Source organism: Bos indicus x Bos taurus, chromosome X (genome assembly GCF_003369695.1).
Source record: "Bos indicus x Bos taurus breed Angus x Brahman F1 hybrid chromosome X, Bos_hybrid_MaternalHap_v2.0, whole genome shotgun sequence".
NCBI classification, from domain to species: domain Eukaryota; kingdom Metazoa; phylum Chordata; class Mammalia; order Artiodactyla; family Bovidae; genus Bos; species Bos indicus x Bos taurus.
This window is the reverse complement of record NC_040105.1, coordinates 87925727-87947325: the sequence shown is the minus strand read 5'-3', so window position 1 is coordinate 87947325 and position 21599 is coordinate 87925727. Positions and strand designations below refer to the sequence as shown.

General features: G+C 41.3%; 1 protein-coding gene across 2 annotated transcripts in view; it reads left to right on the top strand.

Moving 5' to 3' along the window:
- The window catches only part of ATG4A (autophagy related 4A cysteine peptidase), an 81102-nt gene that overhangs the window by 27903 nt on the left and 31600 nt on the right, over window positions 1-21599 (top strand). For both annotated transcript variants that reach the window (XM_027534991.1, XM_027534990.1), the window contains exon 3: window positions 18844-18954. In XM_027534991.1, the coding sequence (XP_027390792.1) occupies window positions 18844-18954 (111 nt within the window). The remainder of the gene's footprint in view (window positions 1-18843; window positions 18955-21599) is intronic.

The following is a 21599-nucleotide window of genomic DNA, read 5'->3' as shown; positions in this document are numbered from 1 at the left end:
ACTATTGTGACTGTGTTGTAGAAACAGTTCAAAGTTCTAGAAGCGAGAACTGAATATAATGTATATTACACTGCTAGAGCTACATCTAGAAGTCATAATTAGAAAAAAATGAGGAAGACAGCTATTAACTCTACTTCCCTGAACATATCTATTTTCAATAGAATTATTTCAACTTTTCAAAGATCTTAGAATTTGAGTGTACTTGCTAATCCTGACTCTGGTGAAATGAAAGATATGTAAAACTGAAATACAAGCTTTGAAATTTAAGCATATTTTCTATTGGCTACACAAGTTATTAAACTCAGCTTTGGGGATATTAGTACTTCTTTACATTTTACAAAGTACTTTCACATCCATTCTGTCATTTGAACCTCACTACAGCTCTGTAGAGAGGAAAATATTATCACCATTTTATGGATAAGGAAAGGCAATCTTAGCTTGAAGATTGGCCCAAGGTGACTTGGCTAGTTGAAGAGCAGAAGTAGAACCTAGCTCTTCCAATTCATAGGTCAGTGTTCTCTTCAGTCTACTATGTTTTATTTCATTAAGATTTAGGGAACAAATTAAAAATATTTCTCAGATGAAGTGAGCTTCCAATCAAAATGAGCCTGTAAAAATAGATAGCATTTTGAAGTGCTATAAATCGAAAAATCCAATTAAATTAGCTTTAAATCTGAATAATATCTGAAGCCCCAAACTACTTGCAGTTGGACTTGATCTGTGTGTGTGTACAGGGATAAATTCATAACTATATCTCCTGATAACAAAATAATATTTTGTTGTTAGCATACTTTTGATTTGCATTGCCAATCTGTACCAGAAATATCCACTGTAAGAATTTATCTTTTTCTTTTTTCTTGAATTGAAGTATTCCTTACAGACAATAAAGTACCCAAATCTTAAGTGTACAACTCAATGAAATTTTCATATGAGTAACCACCACCCATATCAAGACAGAATATTTCTGGTCCCCTAGAAGGTTCTCTCTTGCCTCCTTTTAGTCAGCATCTTTTCCCAAGGGCAACAGCTACTCTGACTGCTATTATCATAGATTAACTTTTCCTGATTCCAAACTTTATATAAATAGAATTGTATTATATGTACTGTTTTGTGTCTGGTTTCTTTTTGTTTAACATAATGTATGTGAGATCTATCCATGTTTTGCATATATTATTAGTTAACTCTTTTTTGTTGTTGTGTACCATTTCCATGTGTGATTTACCACAATGTATCCATTGTCCTTGTCTTAGTCAATTCAAGCTGCTATAACAAAGTTCCATAGACTGGGTGGATTAAGCCACAGACATTTTTTCCCCTCACAGTTCTGGAGGCTGGGAAGCCCTACATCATGGCACTAGCAGATTAGGTATCTGATGAGGTCCCTCTTCCTTGGCTGCAGACGGCCCCCATCTTACTGTGTCCTCATATGGTGGAGAGAGGTCATCTCTTTGATGTCTCTTTTTATAAAGGACACTAATCGCATTCATGAGGGCTCCACCCACATAACCTAATTACCTCCTGAAGACCCCACCTGTTGTACCATCACACTGGGGATTAGGGCTTCCACATGCAATTTTTGGGTGGACACAAGCGTTCAGTCTATCGTACCTGTGTCATAAGGCATTTGGGTTGTTTTTAGGTCTTGGATATTATGAATAAAGCTGCTATGAATGTTTTTGACCATATTTCTTGGTGGACATGAAAGTGAAAGTTGCTCAGTCATGTCCGCCTCTTTGAAACCCCATGGACTATAGCCTGCCAGCATCTCTATCCATAGAATTCTCCAGACAAGAATACTGGAGTGGGTAGCTGTTCGCTTCTCCAGGAGATCTTCCCAACTCAGGGATCGAATCCAGGTCTCCCACATTGCAGGCAGATTCTTTACCATCTGAAGCACCATGGAAGCCCCAGAACACTGGAATGGGTAACCTATCCCTTCTCCAGGGAATCTTCCTGACCCAGGAATCAAACTGGGGTCTCCTGCATTGCAGTCTTCTTTACCAGCTGAGCATGAGTACTCATTTTTCTTGGCTATAAACCTAAGAGTGTAATTGCTAGTGTAGATGCAATAAAAGGACATTTTAACTTTGAATTAATTTAACTTAGAATGATTTAACTTAGTATTAATGAAAGAACTGATGGCTGAGAATAAGAAAAGTCACTGTGAACAGCCACTTTTAGGGATTAAAAATGGACCTGTGTTGTTTAGCATGTCAAGATATTAGAAAGTATTTTTGCTGTGGTTGATGGGTTGAGTCTTTCATGCTTGTGGGTAGATAGATATTTATTTTTCTGGTGTCTGGTACATAGAGTGCACAGGAGGGCTAAAGAACCATTTAAATACAAGTTGTACCTTTTTTGGATGGGATTAGATTGTCTTTTCTTGGGTAATGTGGCTCAAATCATCATAGAATAACATTGAAAAATCAAGTTCACTTTACAGGAATTTGTCTTAGGATGAGCTTGGGGTACATCTTTTGGTTTGAAAGTTAAGGTACACATATAATTTTATGTAATCCAAAAAACTTCAGTCTGGCAGTATAATTTTACATTACCTTGAAGGTAAAGAATTTTTAAACATCATATGTCTGCTAGCAACATTTACTAATGAAGTGTGATGTTGAAAGGGTGTGGGGAAAATTCCTGTGGTCTGGGAAGCGGGTGAGATGGCTGTAAACAGAGAAGAAAACTGGAAAAATGCTCCAAATGAAGAGTAGTGTTTCTGGGAAGAATTCAGAGTTTTTCCAGTTGTGCTGTACCACTGAGCGTGTGGTAAGACAGAGACTCACCTTAACCCCTTCCTTGATAAAGTTTTCATTTTGTTTCTTAACCAAATTTAATTTGATAATGAATGTTAAAAAAAAAAAAAACACCCTACATTATAGGCAATTATTTGCTGCACTGCTTGTGTTCTGCAAATAGTGCAATACCTAGACTTCCTTTTGGATGTCTTTGAAACCCTTCAGAGGCTCCATGAAGCCTGGGTTAAATCCAGAATTTTTACCAAGGCTTCTAAGGCCAGTATCTCCCAGCCCTGTGTGCCCCATTAACCTCAACCTTTGATGGTCTCCATGTGGCATCACTATTCCAGTCTCTCAGCTCTCAGTGATTTGGTACAAGTTTCCCCTCGACCTGGAACATCCTTCCTCTGCCCAATAGGCTTAACTTTCATCCTTTAAGGCTAAGTCCTGCCATCACCTTTCTTCCCAAAGCCTTCTCTGGACCCTAGACTGACTTACACAACTCTCTGCTGTTCTGCCCTAGCCCCATGTGCAGACACTGACCATACTGTATCAAAATTAACTCTCCTTTTCTTTCTCTTTCCATTAGACTTGATGTTGCTTAAAATATGTCGCTGTCCCCAGGGCCTAGCCCAGTTCTGGTCATATGAAGGGCATTCAGTAAAGGATTATTAAATCAATGTTTCAGTTCAGTTCAGTCGCTCAGTCATGTCCGACTCTTTGTGACCCCATGAATTGCAGCACACTAGGCCTCCCTGTCCATCACCAACTCCCAGAGTTCACTCAAACTCACATCCATCGAGTCGGTAATGCCATCCAGCCATCTCATCCTCTGTCGTCCCCTTTTCCTCCTGCCCCCAATCCTTCCCAGCATCAGAGTCTTTTCCAATGAGTCAACTCTTCCCATGAGGTGGCCAAAGTACTGGAGTTTCAGCTTTAGCATCATTCCTTCTAAAGAACACCCAGGGCTGATCTCCTTTAGAATGGACTGGTTGGATCTCCTTGCAGTCCAAGGGACTCTCAAGAGTCTTCTCCAACACCACAGTTCAAAAGCATCAATTCTTCGGCGCTTAGCTTTCTTCACAGTCCAACTCTGTTTAGGTGGACATATAAACCAGTTTTTGGACTTTAGTCAGTGTCCCCATTCATTCAATAAACATTTGAAGGCCCTTAGGGGAAAACTTACTGCAGGGCATTATAATCAGAGCTATAGGGGATACAGAGATGAACACTACATGGGCTGAGATGGGAGTACATTCCAATAGCAGAGAGATGACATGCCTGCAAATAACAATAACCTAAAGTACAAAGTGCCCAGTGCCATTAGGGAGATATAAATAAAGGACTACATATAGAAGCTTAGTGGAAGGAGCAAGTGCTTCTTTTGGTGGGAAGACTGAGGAAGAAATGTTCATAGAGAAGGTAGTATTTGAGGTAGGCATGCATGCTCAGTTGCTAAATCATGTCCAACTCCTTGTGACCCCATGGACTGCAGCCCACCAGGCTACTCTGCCCATGGGATTTCCCAGGCAAGAACATTGGAGTGGGTGTCTTCTCTGGGGGATCTTCCTGAACCAGGAATCGAACCTGTGTCTTCTGCATTTCCTGCATTGGTAGGTGGATTCTTTACCACTGAGCCACCTGGGAAGCCATTTGTATTTGAGGTAGGAATTAAGTGCAAGTAGGACATAAATGAGCAGAGAGTCTCCCGTGTATCATGTGGTTTATATTGTCTGAAAAGAGTAGATCTCATGAAGGAGTAATGAGCAGTGGGGAACAATTAGAAACGTAGGACATGGCTGTATTGGCTGCTGCTGCTGCTGCTTCAGTCGTGTCCATATTGGAGAGGGTCTCAAATGCCAGGTCGATGAATTTGTATTTGATTCCTATACATTGGAGCAATCTTAGAAGTCCATGGAAGTTTCTGACCAGCTTCGTGACATGGGTGGAGAAATCCTTTAAGATTAGTCTGGCAAAGGTGTGCTTTAGTGTTTTCTTAGTAAATCATTATTAGGTAATTAATTGCTAAGCTAATAATTTTACTAAATAGTGTGGAAAAACTCCAAGGCCTGTAGCTCCTTGACATTTATGCACTAGTCCTTTCTCACTGGAAATGTAGATGAGGTAAGAAATCATATGACTGATGGTTCTGAGAAATGAACATTGAAATTGACAGGGGAGAGAAACACTATCAAGTTAGAAATGGCTCATAAAAATGCATAGACATATAAAGTGTTGTTTGCTTAGCAACTGTGTCCAAAACATTGCCTTCAGCTGTCCGGAAAAATCCAGACACGGTATATGAATTATATTGTTAATATTTATTCCTTTGGGGGTAGTTTAGATCATTTGCAGTTAAAAATAACTACACTGTTCCAACCTCAGACTGTCTACTCTTAGTCTCCCCTATAAACAGTGGGTATTGCATTGTCAGTCTGCTTTATAGGATGTTATATAATCAGAGTATCTGGTTTCTTGCCACCTTAGGCCAGGCCTTCAACACTTCATGCCTGGATTATTACAACTTTCTCCTTGGTCTCCCTCTCTCTAGTGCCTCACATCAAGGTTTTATCATAGCAGCAAGATATAGTAGGAAGAATACTGAATGGAGAATAAGATGAACTCAGTTTGAACCCTGGTTATACTGTTCATTAACTATATAACCCTGGGCAAGTCATATCACCTGAGACTCAACGGAAGGTCATGAAAGTAATGATCCTTGCCATGGCTATCTCAAGGGGCTGTCACAGGATCATGTGAAAGCACTCTGAACACTGTTAATGGCTTTACTCAGACATGGACGCAACTGCTTGCTTTCCACTCTCTACAATCCAGTCCCAAGCCACCTATTTAATCTCATTGCTCAGTATTCTCTGGAACCAGTCCCCATCTCTGACACACATGTGAGATGTTCCCCTCATCTGGAATATTCTCCCCACTCATCTCTGCTCATTTAGGGACCAAGCGGTAATTTGGGGACCAGTTCACATCCTACGTCCTCCTTGAAATCTTCCCTGATGACTCTAATACTCGGGGATTTCCCCCATTTCTGAATTTCGACAGTACTTAGTTATTATCAACACTTGCCTATGTACATTACCTTTTATTTTTAGCTCTTTCCTTTTACCTAAGGTTCGTGTGTTTAACTAGATTATGACTTTATGATGTCTTCGCTTGTTCATTTAACATTTAGTGAATGTGTATGAGGATGTTTCCTCTGTATTACTCACAGAACCAAGTATGGAACTTAATAAACAATTGCTGGCTCATTTATTTAGAAATTCACACAGAATCTCTTAAGAAAGAGACAAGTGAACCTATCTTCTTTTCTAAGAGCTTAGAGTACCCCTCCTAACAACCCACCCTACCGTCACCTCCAGTAGAATCATAAAAACACTGTTAGAATAGGACTGCAATAGAACTGTGATGACAAAACTATTCTACAACTGTGCTGTTCAGTATGGTAGCCACTACCACATGTGGCTGTTGAGTGCTTGAAATGTGGCTAATGCAACTAACTTAATTTTTAGTTGTGTTTCAGTTCAGTCGCTCAGTCGTGTCCGACTCTTTGCGACCCCATGAATCGCAGCATGCCAGGCCTCCCTGTCCATCACCAACTCCCGGAGTTCACTCAGACTCACGTCCGTCAAGTTGGTGATGCCATCCAGCCATCTCATCCTCTGTCGTCCCCTTCTCCTCCTGCCCCCAATCCTTCCCAGCATCAGAGTCTTTTCCAATGAGTCAACTCTTCCCATGAGGTGGCCATAGTACTGGAGTTTCAGCTTTAGCATCATTCCTTCCAAAGAACACCCAGGGCTGATCTCCTTTAGAATGGACTGGTTGGATCTCCCTGCAGTCCAAGGGACTCTCAAGAGTCTTCTCCAACACCACAGTTCAAAAGCATCAATTCTTTGGTGCTCAGCTTTCTTCACAGTCCAACTCTCACATCCATACATGACCACTGGAAAAACCATAGCCTTGACTAGATGAACCTTTGTTGGCAAAGTGGTGTCTCTGCTTTTCAATATGCTATCTAGGTTGGTCATAACTTTTCTTCCAAGGAGTAAGTCTTTTAATTTCATGGCTGCAGTCACCATCTGCAGTGATTTTGGAGCCCCAAAAAATAAAGTCTGACACTGTTTCCACTGTTTCCCCATCTATTTCCCATGAAGTGATGAACCAGATGCCATGATCTTCGTTTTTTGAATGCTGAGCTTTAAGCCAACTTTTTCACTCTCCTCTTCCACTTTCATCAAGAGGCTGTTTAGTTCCTCTTCACTTTCTGCCATAAGGGTGGTTTCATCTGCATATCTGAGGTTCTTGATATTTCTCCCGGCAATCTTGATTCCAGCTTGTGCTTCTTCCAGCCCAGAGTTTCTCATGATGTACTCTGCATATAAGTTAAATAAGCAGGGTGACAATATACAGCCTTGACGTACTCTTTTTCCTATTTGGAACCAGTCTGTTGTGTTTAACTTGAATTAATTTAAATGTAGGCAGCTGCACATGGTTACTGTATTGGATAGCATACGTCTAGACCACTGATATTCCAACTTTTTAAATCCAAGAATACATTGAGAAATAAATTTTATATTTCAATCCAATTTATATACACACAACCAACTGATGAGTTATGATATGCTGTTTGAAAACATATGCTTGTCATTTTATAGATGGAGAATTGAGGCCCAAAGAAGTACAGTAAGTTTTCCAAGGTCACATAGCTAGTTAGTGGCAGAGTGGGACTAGAACTTACATTTTAGGGTTCTTAAGCTAGAGCTATTTTCAGGAGGGGTGACTCCTCCTTTTCTTCACCATGACAAAATAAAAGCCACCCCCAATGTTTTTCTTTTTAATGTTAGAGAAAAACCATTTGACACACTCATTCTGACTAAATATTGTCACATTGTCTTGCTTCCTACATAAAATATAAGCTCTGTATTTGGGTATTGCTGCTTTTTGGTTTGGATACTGTCCAAAATCAAAGATACATACAATGGAGGCTTGCTGTGGACCCACTGGATGATGTAACACTGGCACTAATGTGACATGGTCTTCCTTGGGAATATAACCATTCTTTTCATAAAAACAGGTTGATTCTTAAGAACAACAAAACCCACTGATGAAGAATCAAGGTGATTCTCACCTCAGTTTGTGGAATTTGCCTCAAATCTTGAATTATAAAGTGACCAAATACTTTTCCTCCTTCCCTCCCCCTCCCTCCAGTGTGCTACCATCTTTATATGCCTAATCAACAAAGATAACCATTATAAAAGTAGCATATTTTTATTCTTCTGAAAAATGCATCTGTTCAAGAAGATCAGAGTTACCTTATCAAAAGCAGAAAGAAGCAGCCATCTAGAGATTCAGTAGTCTCTATGTTACGTACATTCCTGACCCATTTGTATATGGAATCCCATTTCTTCATGGGTGTATCTAAAGGCATTTCAGGTAGCAAACAGCAGGCAATAACTCACCTCATGTGAAGAGTTGACTCATTGGAAAAGACTCTGATGCTGGGAGGGATTGGGGGCAGGAGGAAAAGGGGACGACAGAGGATGAGATGGCTGGATGGCATCACTGACTCGATGGACGTGAGTCTGAGTGAACTCCGGGAGTTGGTGATGGACAGGGAGGCCTGGCGTGCTGCAGTTCATGGGGTTGCAAACAGTTGGACACGACTGAGCGACTGAACTGAACTGAAGTGTAAAAAGCAAACAAAATATATTTACAAGACGATAAGCTTTTCAAACTTGTCACTTTAAAGAAAACCAGAAAGAGTCCATTTTTTAATTGCATTTGATTCTACCATTGTTGCCAATAAGATGAACTGACTGAAATCTTTAAGAAATGTTGTGTTTTGAGGGGCCAAGTTTCTATGGCCCAATTGCTTTTTATAGCTGAAAACCAAAGGGTCTTATCACTTAGCAATGGTTCCTTTGACAATGTGACTGGTTATCTCTTTGCTGACTCGTCCTGAAATCTGTCAGGAGCAGATTCCTGTCTTGCACTACCACCAATACTAGTCAGTTCAATAGAATCTCAAAAAGTCATAAACTTTAGCTGAATGGTAACTCTTTGGCTAAGGTTTTCTAGCCTAAGTCTAAAAATGACAAGATTGTTTTCTTAGGGTGTCAGAGTTTACACTGGTCTGTAGAGAAATCATTCATGTCTTTGGCATTCTTTGACAACCCAGCATCACTGAGGTGTGACTCGCTGAATAAATTCAAGGAAACTTGCAGTTTTGAATGTGAAAAATCCCCTTTGAAATGCTAAGAATTGCTATCTAGTTCTTTATTTTCAAAATTCTTGGGTGTCAGAAAAGCAGGGCACTGGGAGGAAGAGAAATGAAAATGGGGGCGGGGCCTATGCACGGACGAGCAGAGGCTGGGAAGACCAGGACACTACATGGACCCAGGAGGAAGGGGATGAAGGTACACTTTAGGCTGAGTGTTATTCTTCTGGGTTCCTCCTGCTTTCCTCAGCTCTGCTAATCAACCTGCCATTTGCCAGGTACCTCTGTGCGACCCCTGTGCAGGTTGATTTTCCTCTGAATTTTTTGTAGCCTCTCATTGCTTTGTCAAGCAAATCCATGACTCTACCATGTTCTGGCTGGATCAAGATTATTATCCCCTACCCCCCACCACTATGTTTTTCTGCTACCATTTCATCACCCACACTTGAAAAATACAAGTTATTTTTTACTCTCTGTCTCGCTTTTCCTAGACCCATCCCACATGCTTGCCAAATCCTTTTGGTGTTCCTCCAACCAGGAGTTTCTTCCCTTCCCCCATCTCACTTTTTTTTCTTTTTTTTTTATCTTTTTTTTTCACTAAAGTTCAGCTTTTTTTTTTTTTTTTTTTAATTTTTGGCCACACTGCTCGGCACGTAGGATGTCAGTTCCCTGACTAGGCACCGAACCGGTGCTCCCTGCAGTGGGAGCATGGGGTCTTTTTTTTATATCTTTTTATTTTTAGTTTTTAAATTTATTCATTTTTAGTTGGAGGATAATTACTTTACAATATTGTATTGATTTCTGCCATACATCAACATGAGTCCGTCATAGGTATACATGTGTCCCCTCCCTCTTGAACTTCCCTCCTACCTCCCGTTCCATCCCACTCCTCTAGGTTGTCAGAGCACTGGGCTTGAGCTCTCTGCATCATACAGCAAATTCCCACTGGCTGGGAAGCACAGAGTCTTAAGCACTGGACTGCCAGGGAAGTCCTGAGGCTCAGCTTTGATGCTACCTTTTCAAGGTTGTTGAAGGTCTTTTCATCCCTAAATTAATCATTTGTTGCCTTCCACATCACTTTCCTTTTTTAAATTGAAATGTAGTCGATTTATATTACTTTCAGGTATACAGCACTGTGATTCAGTATTTTTACAGCTTATACTCTATTAAAAATTACTACAAGATGATGGCTATAATTTCCTTTGCTATATACAATACATACTTGTTGCTTCACTATCTTATACATAGTAGTTTTTATCTCTTAACCCCATACCCCTAATTTGCCCTTCTCCTCTTCTCTCTCCCCTTTGGTAACCATTAATTTGTTTTCTTTATCTATAAGTCTGTTTCTGTTTTACATATATTATTTGCATTATTTTTTATATTGTACATATAAGTGATATCATACTGCATTTGTATTGATCTCACTTATTTAACTAAACATAATATTTTCTAGGTCTATCCATGTTGCTGCAAATGGCAGTATTTCATCCTTTTTATGACCAAGTAGTATTCCATTGTATGTATGTATGTACGTGTATATATATATATGTATATACCACATCTTATTCATCTATTCAGCTGTTGATGGGTTCTTGGGTTGCTTCCATATCTTGGCTATTGTACATAGTGCTGCTATGAATTTTGGGGTGTATGTATCTTTTTGAATTAGTGTTTTCATTTTTGTCTGAGTTTATTATCAGTAGAATTGCTGGATCATGTGGTAGTTCTGTTTTTAATTTACTGAGGAACCTCCATACTGTTCTCCATAGTGGCTGCACAAATTTACCTTCCCACCAGCAGTGTACACAGGTTCTCTTTTCTTCACATTGTTTCCAACATTTGTTATTTGTAGGTTTTTTGATGATAGCCATTCTGACAGGTGTGAGATCATATCTCCTTGTTAGTTTGATTTGCATTTCTCTGATAATTAGTGATGTTGAGTATCTTTTCATATAGTGGTTAGCCATCTGTATGTCTTCTTTGGAAAAAAGTCTATTCAGGTCTGCTCATTTTTAAATCATTTAAATCAGGTTTTACCATTTTTAAATCATTTTGTGTTTTTTGATGTCATATCACAGTCTACATCTTCAATATTATCCCTTTACTGTTTATTGTAGTTATAATTGCTTATATAATTTTTTTGTCTTTTAATTTACATACTGGCTTATTTAAGTGTTTGACCCCAGTCCTTACTACATATTTATTTGCCTTTCCTATTGGGATTTTCCCTTTACTATAGATTTTTACTACTTTTCCATTTAGAAAAGATCCTTCAGCTTTTCTTTTATTGTACATTTAGTATTGAGGAACTCTTTTAATTTTTGTTTATCTGAGAAGTTCTTTATTTCTCCTTCTAAATGATAATTTTGCTGGGTAGATTGTCCTAGGTTGCAAGTTTTTACCTTTTAACACTTTAAATATATCATGTTACTCCTTTCTGGCCTGCAAGGTTTCTGCAGAGAAATCAGCTGATAGCCTTATGGAGGTTGCCTTGCAAATGACTCTTGTTTTTCTCCTGCTGCCTTTAGAATCCTGTCTTTATCATTTACATTTGCCATTTTGATTATGATATGTGTTGGTGTGGGTCTGTTTGAGTTTATCTTATTTGGGATCCTGTGTGATTCCTATACCTGTGTATCTATTTCCTTCTTCAGGTTTGGGAGTTTTCAGGCATAATTTCTTCAAATACATTTTTGATCTTCCTTTCTCTCTCTTCTCCTTCTGGAACCCATATAATGCAAATATTTGGATGCTTAATGTTGTCCCAAGAATATCTTCAGTTGCTTTATTATTTTTTTTTAATTTGCTTTTCCTACTGCTGTTCTGATTGTGTGGTTTCCATTTTTCTGACTTCTAGATCATTTACGTGTTCCTCTGTATTACTTTGTCTGCTATTCATTCCTTCTAGTGTGTCTTTTATTTCAGCTATTGAATTATTCATTTCTGACTGGGTCTTTTTAATGTTTTCTAGTTCCTTGCTGAAATGTTCTCGATTATATCAATTGTTTTCCCTAATTCAGTTAACATTTTTATTATCAATGTTTTGAATTATCTCGTAAATTTTTTTATTTCTGTTTTTTTAAATCTCTTTTGTTTCTCTTTCATTATTTTTCAGGGGTTTTCTCTTGCTTTTTCAATTGAGAGTAGTTACTGTGCCTTTTCATTTTGCTTGACTTTCCCGCCTCTATGAGTTTAGGTGAAACAGCTGTCTACTGCAGTCTTGAAAGTGTATTTTTCAGTGGAACCATCTCTATACTGTGTGTGCCCAGTGCGTTTGGTGTGAGAGCTGGATTCGATGTGAACACAAGTCATTCTCGGTGGAACCATTTCTATACAGGCTGTGTGTGCTCAGTGCCTTTGGTGGGAGAGCTGGATTTGATGTGGACACAAGTCACATCTTTCCTCAGTGCACTGGCCACTATCACCTTGGTAATGGTTGTGGCTGGAGACAGAGCAGCTAGAGCTGGTGGTGAGTGTGAGATGGGACTTCCTCTCTGCTCAGTGGCTGTCACCACCCTCTCAGGGGTGGGGCCTGAGCTGACTCTGTTTTTCTCTCCTCCTCACACTAGGACCTTTGCCCCAGATAAGGGGAATGCTAAAGCAAGTGGGGCCCCATGTGCTGACTGCCTGCACAGATGTCCACAGCTTCACTCAGACATAGCTTCAGGTGCAGATCCCCTTTGTCCCTCACAGCCTTCACCACCCCTACCATGTTATGGAACCTCTCTACAGGAAAGACGGTGCCTGTGTGAACTCTCCATGTCTATTGGGAGGTCAGCTGTGGTGCAGTGGCTGCTGTCAGACATCTGGGGGGTTCTGAGGCACTGCTTCAGTAAGAGCTAAGAAAGTTCCACTCAGACCTCTGTGTCCCATGGTTGAATCTCTTCCTCTGTCGTGGGCACCCCAGATCCAGTTCAGCACTATGGCATGGGTTGAGCAGGACCAGAGTATTCACTGGTCTCAGGCTGGTGGGCATGGCAAAGTGGTCACAGGAAACCCAGAGCTGCTAAGCCAGACCTCTCTCTGCCTTGCCTCAGGGGCAGTTCTCCTTTGTCTCTCACAGCTGATCACTGTTCCCAGCCTCAGCTGTTCCTGCCGTGTTGTAGAACTGCTGGATATGGTGGGTGGGGCCCTTGTGATCACTCTGTGTGTATCAAGGTGGGGGGTGAGCTGTGGTGGGTGGCTGCCGTCTGAGATCTGGGCAACTTCTGGGGGTTGCTGTTTGAGTAGGTGTCAACAATGGCATTACCCTGGGACTTGGTCACCTCTGTGTCCCATGGTCAAGTCTTTTCCCTGGTCATGGCTTCCCCAGATCCAATTGCTGTGCCATGACACAGAATAGACAGGATGGGAGTGTTGCTTGGTACTTTGGGCTGGGGTGCATGGCTAGCTGGTTGTTGGAAACCCAGAGGGCTCAGAGCAAATCTTTCTCTGCCCTGCCTCAAAGACAGCCAATGCATGCCCTCCTCATGAGTGGAGTCCAGTCCTCTGGCCAGCCAAGGGGGCTTGTCTCCTGTACATAGGACCCTAGGTCTGGGACACCCAGTCTGTGGCTTGACCTGATCACACCCCACCTATGCAACCTCCCTTTTCTTCTGATTCCCCTCCCAGGGGTACAGGTCTTGACCTGATTACTTTTCTTCCTTTCCTCCTGGATTATGTGTGTATTGTTCTTACAACCTTGGTTGTACAGGAGTGCTTCTGCCAGTTTCCAGTTAGTTTCAGTGAGAATTGTTCCACGTGTAGGTGTATTTTAGATGCATTTGTAGCAGGAGGTAGGCTCCATTTCTTCTTACTCCACCATCTTGATCTCTTCTCTCCCACTTTCCTTTCTTATAGTACTTATTGTTGTTTGTTTGCAGACCTATCCTCTCTACTAGGTTAAATGCTTTGGACAATGGAGGCTACATCTCAGTGATGTCTTTTCCATTGTGCTTAGCATATAGTATGTATGTGCGTGCTAAGTTGCTTCAGTCGTGTCTGACTCTCTGCAACCCTATGCCCACCAGGCTCTTCTGTCCATGGGATTCTCCAGGCTAGAATACTGGAGTGGGTTGCCATGCCCTCCTCCAGGGGATCTTCCCAACCCAGGGATAGAACCCACACCTCTTAGGTCTCTTACATTGGCAGGTGGGTTCTTTACCACTAGCACCACCTGGGAAGCCCCCTTAGCACATAGTAGGTACTCTGTAAAAGTTTATAGAATGAGTATATTAATTTATATTCAGCCCTTACCATACCTCATGCAAAGAGTTGACTCATTGGAAAAGACCCTGATGCTGGGAGGGATTGGGGGCAGGAGGAGAAGGGGACGACAGAGGATGAGATGGCTGGATGGCATCACCGACTCAATGGACATGAGTCTGAGTGAACTCTGGGAGTTGGTGATGGACAGGGAGGCCTGGCGTGCTGTGATTCATGGGGTCGTAAAGAGTCGGACACGACTGAGTGACTGAACTGAATAGAACTTACCATACCTGTCTCCTGTGACCATTTTCTTATGATTTTGAAGGTGTGACCTGAAAATATGTTGAATGTGTGTATATTAAACTAGTAAATATACCAAAAAGGAAACAGACTGACAGAGAAAAAGTGAGTGGTTACTAGGTGGGAGAGAGATGTGGGAAGGGGAAGATAAGGGTAATGGGTTAAGAAGCACAAAGTACTTTGTAATAAGCTACAAGTACATATAGTACAGAACAGGGAACATAGTCAATATTTTATAATAACTATAAATGGTATGGGGCTTCCCTGGTGGCTCAGATGGTAAACAACCTGCTTGCAATGCAGGAGACCCAGGTTCGATCCCTGGATCGGGAAGATCCCCTGGAGGAGGAAATAGCAGTATTCTTGCTGGAGAATCTCATGGACAGAGGAGCCTGGCGGGCTACAGTCCATGGAGTCACAAAGAGTTGGACGTGACTGAGCAACTAACACTTTCACTTTTTTTTTTCACAAGCAAGATACTCTGTGGTGTCTCAGGCTTTTTCTGGCCCTGAGACTCTGTGACCTTTTGATTTCCCTTTTAGAGTCTTTTTATTGTTTGTGGGGAACAAACCCCACAGAATCTAGGAGACTTGATGCACAAGTTTTGTTAAGTGCTATCAGAAAATCTGTTAAAAAAGTGATTTTTTTCATTTACTTGCCGTTTTACAAAATAACGCTTACAAATATAGTCAATCACTGGAAAGCAAATTATTCAAGTAAGTCATCAGCAAAAATGGCAGAGTGAAGACTTCTGAAAATTCTACCCATAATAGAAATGAAAAGAACTGGCAAAGACGATCAGAACCAACTTTTGCTGCACTCTGGAAATTAACCAAAGGCTTGCACCAATCTGTGGAATATTCATTTATTCATGAAAAATGACTGCCTTATAATAGTCAGCTCTGTGGCATTTTCACTTGTGCTATGCCCATCTTTTGCTCTCCAGCTTTTCAGTGGCCTTGAGAATTCACAGCTTGCAACCATAGGGAAAGCCAGCAACCTGGTAACCCCTGGAGGATGCAGAACAGGTTTGAAACTGTTAAATCCTCATTTCTAGAGAGCTGTCATTATTTGATCTGTCTGGCAATTCCCCAGAAAACCCCACATGTAAAACTTTATTTGTCTTGTCTTGGAGGTGCAGATAGCCTCCCCCTCTCTGGGTTGGCGGGGGGGCTTTTCTGGAAAACTATTAGAGGCAAATGATTAACTTCACAGCTATTTGAGGAGTAGATAACCAAAAAGTTTGAAAGGTAAAGCTGAAGAATAATATATTTGTTGGGACTTTGAAAAGTTCCAGCATATTCTTGGGAACCTAGAGGACCACATGCCTGCTCAGGGATGTGTACAGTCCCAAGGCTATGTGCATGCTCAGGAAAGACCTGAGAAGGCCCTCAGCTCTCACTCTGGCTGACCTTGAGCTCTGTATAAGCAGAAAGGGAAGACTAAGGCATAGTTAATCAACTGCCTGGCTGAGTGTTGAAAGCATGCCCTAGCATGTACACAGAGCGTCTTGCCCAAGACTGGGAGACTTTTTGGTTCCAGGAGCTTATGGAAATCTTTTTCTCAGTTATTATTTGACTACTAAGCTAACCCAGCAGAGACTTCATTCTTTTTAATGATTATTAAAGTAGAATGGAACAGAGTGAAGCCTGTTGCCCATCAGACCTTATAGAAGCTGATTCTTGGTCCACCAAGCTGCAATATTTGTAGCTCTGCCTGTATAGTTCCTATGTCTTTAAACAGGTTGAAAGCGCAAGGAGCTCATATAAGTCTGTTAATATAAAATTTGTTAATTTTAAGGTAGGACAAAAGTAGTTTATGAAATTTTTTTTCAGAAGGATTGCTGTTAGTGAGAAGTGATTTGTTTGGAAATGCCATTTCACTTCTGCATCTCAACCACAACCCAGTTGGCTTCTTCATCTTTCTGAGTTCTTGTGGAAGATCAAGCCCTCTATCCTCCCCAGACTCCCTTTTATACGCTCTCCTCATGTTATCACTCTGTACTTCTGTTAATCTCATCTTCTGGTCTGGCTTTCTTTTGTTTCATCCCTGTAGTTTTCAACTCAGGCTGGTTATGGGCTGACACACTGCGTTCATGGAGTCTATTTTCTAAGAGGAGACTCTGGAAGAATAGAGACTGTAATTGCCCTTTTTCCTGGCCTGGGGGTGAGGGGTGTAAGAGCAAGAGGAAAATTCTTTGGCTATCATTTTGGTCAGAGCCATCTCAAATGAAGCAGTGCAGTTCTCACAGGCTGTAGGGGCTGTACTAATTTGACCAGATAGCTGGGTAATGACTCACTGAGACAGGGTTGGCGATAGAGAATTTTTTTTTCAGCCAGTACTAAAAAAAGACCCAAGGCTTATATGCATACATGCTGTACATTCATCCAATACCACCTTCCTCATCCCTACCAGGGGAATGCCAGAGAGGTTGCCCCTTTCCCACACTTCTCTCAAATTGCTCATTTTCTGACTCACCCCTCCCCTCTGCCCCCCTTTTCTAGGCTTCACTGAATGTTTGTTTTAACCTGATTTCTCTTGCCTGTGAGGGGTGGAGAATGGGGTGGGAAGGTACACAGTGTGATTTACGCCACCTCTGTCCACCACCTCCTGGGGATGGCCTGACCTGGATGATCATTTTTAGCCTGCTATTTCCTGAGCATGGGCCAGGGGCTGTGGCCAGGGGCAGAAAGGCTAAGACTGTGACACAAGCTCCCTGGCAGATTTGGCAGTGATGAGTTTTCACTGGGGAATGAAATGGCTGTCTCATTTCTAACTTCTGTACATTGGAAATAGCGCCATGGCTGTGACCCTAATGACGAAAACATCTTGAGGAGAAAGGCTACCTAAATCCCTGAAAGACTGGACTTCTGTCACATATTTCAAGAAGGGCAGTATCCCGGGTAGCTGTGTTTCTAAAATTATAACTTCAAACAAATTATGACTTCAATGTATACAAATGATACAAAGTATAACGTCAGCCTCCAACCGAGTAGTCTGTTTTCATGATCAGATAAGACTCATTTATTTATTTCTAGGAAAGACCATTTATTTCTATGAAAACAGCATGCTCCTGCCTTAGAAAACAAAGCCAGAAGAAAGCAATTTGTCCTTTCAAGTGAGCTAAACACATCCCGCAATGATATTTTTTATAGGAGACTATTCCCTTGGCGCTCTTAGGGGCTGATCTGGGAGAGCCCTTGCAGCTACTAGTAGCTGCACAAAATGGCCCCTGCTGGCTCTGAGCTCCCCTCCCTGTAGCGTCTGGTAGCCTCCAATTGCTGAAATGATAAGATGTGTGCTCGGTTGTCTCAGCTTTGAACTTGAAATATGATTTGTCATTGAAACAGCACCATAAACTATGAAATATACTAACAATTTCATTTTTCTGTTGATAGGTTAAGATAGATTTTTCTGGGCTGGCTTGGAAACTTATTTACCACCTATGATATTCTTTCTCTCAGAAAATACTGGCTTGGCCAAAATGTTTGTTCAGGTTTTCTCATAACCTCATATGGAAAAATCCGAATGAACTTGTTGGCTGACTCAGTACTTAAAGGAAACTTTTGTGATAAGATCCTTCCCTTCACAAGTCAATCTTGGGACTTTTAGCAGATCCTTTCCCCGCAGGCGGTACAGAAGTGAATTTTAACTCATCCCACATTACCTGGACATAAGTTCTGAGAGTGTGGCCTGTGAACTTATGAGATTTAATTGCATTTTGTTCAGTTCCTTTCTGTTGAGAGATAACCATGGTCATTTGTGAATCCCAAGAACAAGTTCTATTTATCAGTTGCTTCAAGATTCTTCTTTGTAGAAGTTGTAAGTGAATAAAACACTAAATTACTGATAAAACATCTGGACTTCCAGCTAAAATATTACATTTTCAGAGTTGTATATATATAGTGTTTCAGGCTTGTCATAGGCCCCTTCTAAGCCACTGGCTGCTAGAAACCTCACATTAGTCCCTAGGGTCTGATTAGACATGGAAAGAGGTCAGGTATGCAGGTACTACTGTGTCATCTTGTACTCCACTCACACTAGGACAAGCTAGAAAGTGGCTGTTTACAAAGAAAGCCCCATTAGAAAAAAATATTTGATGTAATTGTGACCAAAACATCATTCAGAGATAGTACCAAATGGGACCATGAGAAAAGGAAGGTCTAAACAGGTGGTCAAAAGGAAATCCCTCTCTTAAAAGATTTTGAGGCCCCATAAGTGTCTTTGTTTCTCAAGCAGGAGGATTTGCTTCCATTAGATTCCAGTGATGAATCTAAAAAAACTCTAATTTTTACCTTCAGGACAAAGGTAATAATTAATAAATCATAGAAGCAAGTTCCCTCTATTACATTTTGTTTAAGTTTCTTTCCTTTTCAGTTTTATCCAAGTATGAAAACCAGATTACTATTTTTGCTGACTACCTAGAAGAGTTTCCAGATACAGATGAGCTGGTATGGATCTTGGGAAAACAGCATCTTCTTAAAACAGGTAAGGTTTGGTTGCATTTGTCTGTGAGAACCCAAATGAGATGGGTGCCCGAGGTTGAAGTCTACCCTGTTTTCCTTCTTGGGTTGATAAGGGGTTAATGCTACTGCTAGGCAGATTTACTTTACAGCCAGAGGAGTTCTTGCGTGCAAAGACCCTTCTGAGGCCCTAGCAATGTGTTCACATGATCATAGGTATTTGTACAATTTGAAAAAGTCATTTTTTTTTTTCTTAAAGGAGAACCCACCAATTCTTTAAGCCTCAGGTTTCAAAAAACATGGACCGGCTCTGGGTATTACTAACCAGTATCTAGTCTTTGAAGACTACATACTTCTCATTCCTCTCATGTCCTTTTCTATCTAGATGAAAAACACTGCCATCCAAGGGACTTCTAAATAGCCCGTGGCTGTCAGAAACAGTCTCAGACACTGAGAAGGCATATAGTTTTAGAGCTTTTGCTGACTGTGGTACTGTCTCAGTTTATTCTGATTTTGTACAGAACTTTTAGCCACTGCAGCTAGATGGAAAGGAGGCTTGGCTTTCTCTTCCTTTCCATTACATTCTTATAAATTGAGAAAGACCTTTTACCTGAAAGTGCTAACAACCCAGCACATAGATAAAACCTGAACTTGGAAATAGGCAGCTCTGAGTTTTGTGTCTGAAGAGAGATCCTCTTTGGAGGCCCTAGCATGGAGGGAGGGGCAGGAAGAAACTGACCAAAAGGCAAGAGAGGGGGCTTCCCTGGTGGCTCAGTGGTAGGGAGTCCACCTGCCAGTGTAGGAGACATGGGTTTGATCCGAGATCCAGGAAGATCCCACATGCTGCAGAGCAACTAAGCTTGTGCACCCTAACTACTGAGCCTGTGCTCTACAGTCTGGAAGCCACAACTACTGAAGCCAGCGTGCCCTGGAGCCTGTGCTCTGCAACAAGAGAAAGAGCCTGCACACTGCACCTAGCCCCCGCTCACCGCAACTAGAGGAAAGCCCACGCAGCAACGAAGACCCAGCACAGCCAAAAACAAATAAATAAATAAAAAGGCAAGAGAAGAAGTTAGCATCTTCTAATTCCATTTGAGTCTGGCTTTATCCTTTTGATTGGAAAACCCTGAATAGTGGAGAGCACCTAGTGCTAACAATTAGGAGACCTTTTGTATTCAGACTCTTCACCTCGGATAAGTCACTTTCTGGATCTTAACTCCTTTTGCCAGTAATTACTAGGAGAGGGACTGCAGGTGATCTCTTCTAGTTGTGCATTCCCTAAAAGAGGGATCCCCAAGTTGCCAAATATGCCCAGTTTCAAATGTTAAGTTGGAAAAGCCCTTTCAAGGTGAAACTCTTATTAAAGTCTAGGGCTTCCCTGGTGGTCCAGTGGTTAAGAATCCGCCTGCCAATGCAGGGGACACAGGTTCCGCCCCGGGTCCAGGAAGATCCCACATGCCACAGAGCAGCTAAGCCCACGCACCTGTGCTCTAGAGCTCACATGCCACAACTACTGAGCTCAAGTGCTTAGAGCCTATGCCTCACAATGAGAGGCCATTGAGAAGCCCACACACAACAATGAAGAGTAGCCCCCACTTGCCACAGCTAGAGAAAGCCTACACAGAACATTGAAGACCCACCATAGCCAATAAATAAATAAATCTTTAAAAAATGTCTATACAACTTTCACCAGCCTTTCTAGCATATAGGCAAGCCAGAATACATAGAGAATATCAGGGGAAGGAGTGAGGGGCATGAGCATTTGAGGCAAGGGGATAAAATAATAGCTAACATCTACCTCAGGTTTACTGTGTACTGTACCATATAAGCTCCTGCCTTCCATGTAGTGTTATCTTGTTGAATACTCATATCTCTGTGAAGTAGGTGCAATTATTCTCCCCATTATATAGATGAGGAAACTGAAGCTCAGAAAAGTTAAGTAACAAGGCCACACAGTTGGTAAGTAGCAGAATCAGGTCTCAAACCCAGGCAGAGCTTGACCATTTTACATCTGGCTCCCATACTGTGCTAGGCACTGGTGACATGAAGGGGAAGAAAAATCCAGACAGCTCAGCTTTCTGATTTGTTCAAAGGAAAGGCAGAAGAGAAAATAGAGACTATTGGTTAACACTGAATTTCTTTTTCTTCTTTTAAAGTGCAATGACTATAAATTCTGTACAGAATTACAATTATAGATGTGTTGTTGAGAAGAGGAAGAGAGAAGACTAAGAAAGACAGAAGCACAACTAAGTACAGATGGACATGTGGAAGCCATATTTGTGGCCACTGAAGTAAATTTACACTGTAAAATATATACAGGAAAGCATGCTTTGAAAAAAAATGACAAAAGCATTTGTGATGTTATATCACCATTTAGATTACAAATGCCAATGCACTAATTTCTTACACACTTAATTTGCTTAGCAGGGACATCTTTTTAGTTAAAGATTTACATGCACACACGAATGCCAACAACCTATCCCTCGTGTTAGGTAACAGACCATGGATGCTGATGAGAGATCCAGCCAACCATCAGGCAGGGGCTGACTGCCTATCATTAGGTTACCCAGGACCCTTGCTTTTCCCAGTCCTTGTCTTTTGGCCATGTGATCTCAGTGTTAAGCACCTGCTGGGGCTGTGGAGCTCAGTGAAGAGATAGGAGCCACTCAG